This window comes from Fistularia commersonii, chromosome 28 (assembly GCF_037954325.1).
Source record: "Fistularia commersonii isolate RoL2024-O1a breed Wild chromosome 28, RoL_Fcom_v1.0, whole genome shotgun sequence".
Taxonomy (NCBI): Eukaryota; Metazoa; Chordata; class Actinopteri; order Syngnathiformes; family Fistulariidae; genus Fistularia; species Fistularia commersonii.
The window spans coordinates 8,084,259-8,090,865 of NC_141311.1; the positions used below are offsets into that span (position 1 = coordinate 8,084,259).

The window sequence follows — 6,607 nt, forward strand, 5'->3', positions numbered from 1 at the left end:
TTTTTTGTATTTCTGCTCATATAAAGCCGGAAATGTCTTACTCACACACACTAATAACATCTTCCTGAAGTAAGATGCCTAATTAGCCTTGCTTCCCCCCTGCCGTCCCCAAGCACCTCCTCTCCTGGCTTGGCTTTGACTCACTGTCAGCTTTTGAAGGAAAAAGAAAATATTTAAAAACTGCGGACTTTCTCTGAATGATTGTCTCTTTTTTTCTGGTCTTCCAGCTTTGTCCAAGAACCTTCCCAGCTTTTGTCGGGTCCGTTGAATATCCCTTTTTATCATGGGATGCAAACATGCTGGACTGAAATTGTTTCCACTACAGATTACATTCTTAAATGGTAATCTTTGTTTAATTAAATTCACTTGACTTAAATAAGATTTATTTTAATTTTATTTTATGGATTCTAAAATTAGACATTTAGAGAATTGAATAAAATCCATCAGTTTTTCCTGATTATAATTTCTTTTTTAATAAATTGATTTATGTACTTTGGAAAGTTGTAATTGTCTGACCGCATAATGAGTGCCGTTATGATAACTGACAATCCCGCAGTTGAGACAAACCCTAGAGAGCCATCATAATCAAGTATAAAGGGGAGCTTGGTGGTCGTGCAGCGGGAGAAGGTCCAGCGGCACATCAGCAGATTACGACCCCGCTTTATCTGAGCCACAGCGAACGCTGATGGGTTCGCTTATTGGATCTTCCGCGGGATCCCGACAATCACTTTAACCGCTAGAACAGGTGTAATTGATCATCAGGATGTATCGGACTCCGGAGATATTCACCCCTCCCTCCGCCTTTGAGCGCAGAGCGTCTCTGCCGTCAACCCCCCCCCCCGACAACAAAATACCAGCGATCATAAAGCAAGAACGAAAAAAAAATTGATCTAGAAATCAACACCTGTCTTTGCTGTGTGAAAAATCCATTAACGCAATAAATCTGGAGATGAAGACGCCTCGGTTTTGGACAGCAGCCGATTTGTGTCTCGCCGTTCGTCTATAAATGTACCCGTCATTACGCTTTACATAAGTTCAATCAGGGGCTGATAAAGCCATTATCCTGACATCCACTCATTAGAGCTCTTCCTGACGTTGACTGCGGGTTCCTTATCCGAGCCGCCCTTGGCGTGTGTCCTCTGAGAGCAGTGTAACGTGTGCACGGGGCGTCAAAGCCTGCCAGTGACATTGAACCCATGCACGAACTGATATTTTAAACAACACCTGTCATTAACTCATCTCTTAATTTGTGTGTATGAGTGTGTGTTTGCTTAATTTTATATTATGTCTACCAGTTCATGTATCATTCATTTCACTTAAAAGCTTTCCATCCTCTCTGTGTCTGGATGGTGACCTTTGACCTGTGCGTCCTCTGTGACCTTGGCTCGAAAATTGTCCTGCACTAGATTTTTCATTCCCTACTCGCGCGTCGATCTGGGGTTTTATACAATCGTTGCAGGGGAGCAATCCGTTTAAATATTTGTAATTCGTATATTTATCATATTCCTTAGAAAAATTCCCAACTCTGCTGTCATTCCAAGTATCATTGCATTTGCTGACTGCATTTAATGAGCGCTTCATTGAAGAGTATGTGATTGTCTAGATATACACTTGTGAAAAATATTAATGACATTGATTTTCATGAATCATGTGTTTTTCCGTCAGTTCCCGCAATGAGCTGTTTGACCTCTGACCTCTTGCATGGTGCCGTCAAGCCAAGGAGCCACGTCATAGGCCGAGACGTGTCAAAGAGACGCACATTTATGCAGTCGTGACCTTATCATGGTCACATGGACATCAATCTTGAATGCGATCACTGTTTCAGAGGGTTTTAAGCAGGAACCCCATCACAGCCAAACCAAAGGTCCGGAAATTTCATGACAATTTTCACATGTGACATCCGCATTTCAGCCCATTTGCTGCTCAATGTTTACATCAGGGTAACAGACAGAACCCCCCCCCCCGCCGTCCCGAGAGGCTGACTCACCCCTGCCAACCTGATGCACGGAGTCAGCTCCTTACCCTCAACTGCCCCGCCGGCTCCTGCAGAAATAAACCGGATGAGAAAGCAAAATGCCAGGTTGTGTGTGGTTGAGGTTGTGGCGGAGCAATGACCGGTCGGCCGTGAGCCGCGGCCAGAGTCTCTGTAGTGGTTGGGATAGAGGATCTGGCTCATCCACGCGCCAGACCTGCACCACACATACTCAGTATCACTCATGCCAACGGGGATCCACATGTCGGGCAAGATCTATGCGCAATCTGAAGTGATAGATATGGGACGGTCACATTGGGTGAGGTTAGAATCCGGGCCTGGAAAGCACTTTCTTAATTCTGCAGCAGCAGAGTGGAGAGTAAACTCTTCCCTGAGTCTATGATGAAAGAAAAGCACTGGAAATGTATTTTGCTTTCACTTATCACATTATAGCTTTAGAAGTGTCTTTTAGTGGGGGAGAGAAAACAAACTACTAAAGCAGTTCCTTGAAGTTTTTTTTTTGTCTCGTCGCTTTTCGAGTCTATGAGAGGCAAATTTTTGCCGCAATATTAAATCAAGTACCAAAACAATGCGTTACATTGCAAAAAGAAGAATTAAAAACTACACTTTTGCTAATAACCTAACAAACCAAATGTCATTACACATTTTGAATAACTTACATTTCAAGATATTTCAGATTATACACTGATTTCTCACATGCTACGTTACTGTGCGCTTACATTAAGAACTAATGGAATTTGGTAAATTTCTCTGTTTTACCCTGAGGTATCACACACACACAAACACACAGACACACTCACAAAAGGTAAAATTACAGGGAGCTCATTTTAAAGTCTGTGATGTAAAGAGATGATACAATAGCGCAGGAACACTCAGCCAGAGTTCATCCATCACAGGACGACATTGTCACTTTTTCCGCCTGTTCCTGCTGCTTCCTCCACACACGTGGAGCCCCCGAAGCGCACTCTGGCAGGGAATTGTGGGATCATAACACACTCTGTGTGGTTCGGTAAGAAGACTGTGAATGTCCACTTGAGGGATTCCCGACATCCTCTTGCATCCCGGCCTCGTCCTTATATGGTCGGTTTGGTCAATGCATTTCGCCGCAAGATCTTGGAAAGCGCTCTCACCCTCTCTGCCTGTGCGAGTGACACAAAACAGGAGGCTCCGGCTCGTCTCCTCCGACAAATTTCCCCGGTCCTGCCAGCTCACTTGATCTAAGCCGTGGGCCCGCTCGGTAAGGGCTTCCTCCGCGGAGTCGGGTAAACCTAAACCCGTATTCATGGCGGGATTTTCCTCTCAGCCCGGATGACAATAAGCTGTGCACATTTGTAACTTCACAAGGGGGGGTGGGGGGGTGAAGGTGTCACATTCATCCTCACGCAAAGCCGCCCTGAGGGACAGCAGTGTTTGGGTTAAGCTTCGCTGCCTGAGCTAATGTGGGTCTGCTCTCTGACGTCCCGCTCCAATGGTTTGTGCCCGGCCACCTGCTGATTCTGCTGGTTTGGATGGAGCGCCTGGAGCCCAGACCTAACCTACATAGGCAAAATGTCCCTCTTCCCAAATTGTGCTTGCACACACACACACACACACACAAGCTCACCGACACACACCCATGGCAGAGCCCGGCGCCATATACCTCTCAACCAGAATGAACCAGCTAAGTTAATACAATCCCAGAAACTGCACCTCACACAGAAGGAGGCTCACTAAGAGGATTTATTTCTTCAAAAAGAGGCAGTTAAAGGAAAGTGTACGTGTGTCTGTTTGTGTTTGTGTATGTGTGTGTGTGTGTGTGTGTGAGTGTGTGTGTTTGTGTGTGTGTGTGTGTGTGTGTTTGTGGTGATAGAAATTCCCTATTTGGATTATTTCAGTCCCTTCCCGGTGCTGCTTGATGGTATTTCTTTTTCTAAATAACGGTATCCTCTTTCCACCCTTTTAATTCCCTCTAAGACTAAACTTGACAGGAACCTTGGTGTGCACGGAATCTCAACGTGCACGTAAGAAGCAACCGATCAAAATAAGCCTGCCAGGAAAAAAAAAAAAAAAAAAATCATAATTAAAAGTCATCTTCTCTAATCAGTGTTTTACAATCTTTGTGAGCGCAGTTATTAACACTCACCCTGTGGTGTCTTTCCTCCTCCCCCTGCAGAGTCTGTGAAAAGGTGAGAGAGGGACACTGTCTGCCCCACTGTCCAGCGACACCATGAGCTGGAGCTTCCTCACGCGGCTGCTGGAGGAGATCCACAACCACTCCACCTTCGTGGGGAAGCTGTGGCTCACCGTGCTCATCGTCTTCCGCATCGTCCTCACCGCAGTCGGGGGAGAGTCCATCTATTACGACGAGCAGAGCAAGTTTGTGTGTAACTCAGGGCAGCCCGGTTGCGAGAATGTCTGCTACGATGCCTTCGCCCCGCTATCTCACGTCCGGTTCTGGGTCTTCCAGATCATCCTGGTGGCGATGCCTTCTCTCATGTACATGGGCTACGCCGTCAACAAGATCGCGCGTTTAGACGAAGCAAAGGGCGGTGTCGGTTCCGCTGCTGTCAGAACCGGAGGCGGCGGCGGCTACACGCACAGGAAACCCAGGAAGATCTGCTTCGGAGCGCGTCAGCACCGGGGCATCGAGGAGACCGAGGAGGACCAGGAGGACGATCCTATGATCTACGAGGTGCCGGAGATCGAGCCGCCAAAAAGGCCGCGGGACCCGCTGCAACCCACGCCCAGGCCCAAAGTGCGCCACGACGGCCGCAAGCGTATCCGTGACGAGGGTCTGATGCGGGTTTACGTCCTGCAGCTGGTGACCCGCACCGTGTTGGAAGCGGGGTTCCTCGCGGGCCAGTATCTGCTGTACGGATTCCGCGTGACGCCCGTGTTTGTGTGTTCAGGGAAACCTTGTCCCCACAGCGTGGACTGCTTCGTGTCTCGGCCCACGGAGAAGACCATCTTCTTGCGCATCATGTACGGCGTCACCGTCCTCTGCCTCACCCTCAACATATGGGAGATGCTCCATTTGGGGATCGGTTCTATCTGTGACATCCTCCGCCGCCGCCGCTGCCCACCTCAGGAGGACGAATACCAGTTAGGCCTGCTCGGCACCAATGTGGGCGTTGAGGGTTCAGTAGGTGTCGCGGGACCCGAGGCCGGCTCCGAGGCAGGGGTGGGCGGAGACGGAGCCGCCGATTACGTGGGCTACCCTTTCTCGTGGAACACCCCGTCCGCTCCTCCTGGCTACAACATCGTGGTGAAGCCAGAGCAGATGCCCTACACTGACCTCAGCAACGCCAAGATGGCGTGCAAGCAGAACCGAGCCAACATCGCCCAGGAGGAGCAGCAGCAGTTCGGGAGCAACGAAGATAATTTTCCGACAGGAGGAGAAGCCCGCGTGGCGTTGAACAAAGACATGATCCAGCAGGCTCACGATCAACTGGAGGCGGCCATCCAGGCCTACAGCCAGCAGCACCGGGCGGAGGAGGAGCGGCTGGGGAACAACCAGGACGACAAGCCCCAAAGTAACATCATCCAGGCTCAACCGCAGCCCCAGCCACAGCCGCCGCCGCCGCAGAAGGAACGCAAGCATAGACTCAAACACGGAAAAGGCGGCAGCAGTGGAGGAGGCAGCAGCAGCAACAGCAGCAGCAGCAAATCAGGGGAGGGGAAGCCCTCCGTGTGGATTTAAGGCCAGAAAAGGGCACTAATAATGTGAATGCTGAGTCGTTGCAATTTCTCTTGGATTTTTAGACACCGGTGTGCCTTATAGAATCCTGCAAGCTGGAGAGCATGTTTGTTTGTGCGCTGAGGTGTGAGTGTGTGTGTGTTTGGGGGGGGGGGTTGGCGTTGTCACATCAAGATGAACCCTGATGGACATTTCTGTGTCTTGTTCTGCTCAAGTCGGACAGCTAAACTTCTGACCTCTGTCGTCTTCCTGTCCTCATCTTCGGAAATGTAGGTTTTGTTGCAGAACCGACCAATTTCAGATTAGGCTTTTTCAGGTGTTTCCTCGTCAGCATTAACACTCTGTATTTTTTGCGATGCAAAATCTTTGTCAGTCCAAGGCCGCGGGATGCCGTATTACCAGAAAAGCCTCAGGCAAGCGAAAGCAGTGACTTTGCTTTTCCGTGAGAGTGTCACGATCGATTCGTTAATCTTAAACAACCTAATCGTGCCAACGATCATATTGAATTGAGAGGATCACCTTCCTGAGGGCCGAGGCCCTTCACTCTTGTTCTGCGTCTCCTCTCTCTCCGCTGTCAGTCTCAATTCAGCAACGACTTTGCATGTGACTGTACATCTGCGGGTGTTCCCTGTGCGCGCGTGTGTGTGTGTGTGTGTGTGGGGTTGTACGCACGTGTGTGTGTGTTTGACCACAGCGTCGCGCTGCTTGTAGCCCAGCCGCTGACGACTCTGTGTCGCCTCCATCTTTGAGAAAAAGGTGCAAAAGAGGTGACTTTTTTTTTTTAATTTCTAAACGTCTTCTCGCCTTCTTACATTCCCTTTTCTGGCTCTTTTCTGGCTGTTGAATAAGATTCTCCTCTGGTGTTTCCCCTACTTTGTATTTGACTGCCCTCTGGTGGCACCATCCGCCCGGGCCTCCTCCGCCAGGGGGGGAAAGCG

At 49.3% G+C, this 6,607-nt stretch overlaps 1 protein-coding gene across 3 annotated transcripts in view; it reads left to right on the forward strand.

Annotated features, from left to right (window-relative positions):
- Nucleotides 1-5,827, forward strand: part of gjc1 (gap junction protein gamma 1) — a 32,704-nt gene extending 26,877 nt beyond the window's left edge. For all 3 annotated transcript variants that reach the window (XM_086176174.1, XM_086176176.1, XM_086176175.1), the window contains exon 2: nucleotides 4,146-5,827. In XM_086176174.1, the coding sequence (XP_086032300.1) occupies nucleotides 4,200-5,672 (1,473 nt within the window). In that variant the 5' untranslated portion in view covers nucleotides 4,146-4,199 and the 3' untranslated portion in view covers nucleotides 5,673-5,827. The remainder of the gene's footprint in view (nucleotides 1-4,145) is intronic.
- The last annotated feature ends 780 nt before the right edge of the window (nucleotides 5,828-6,607 follow it).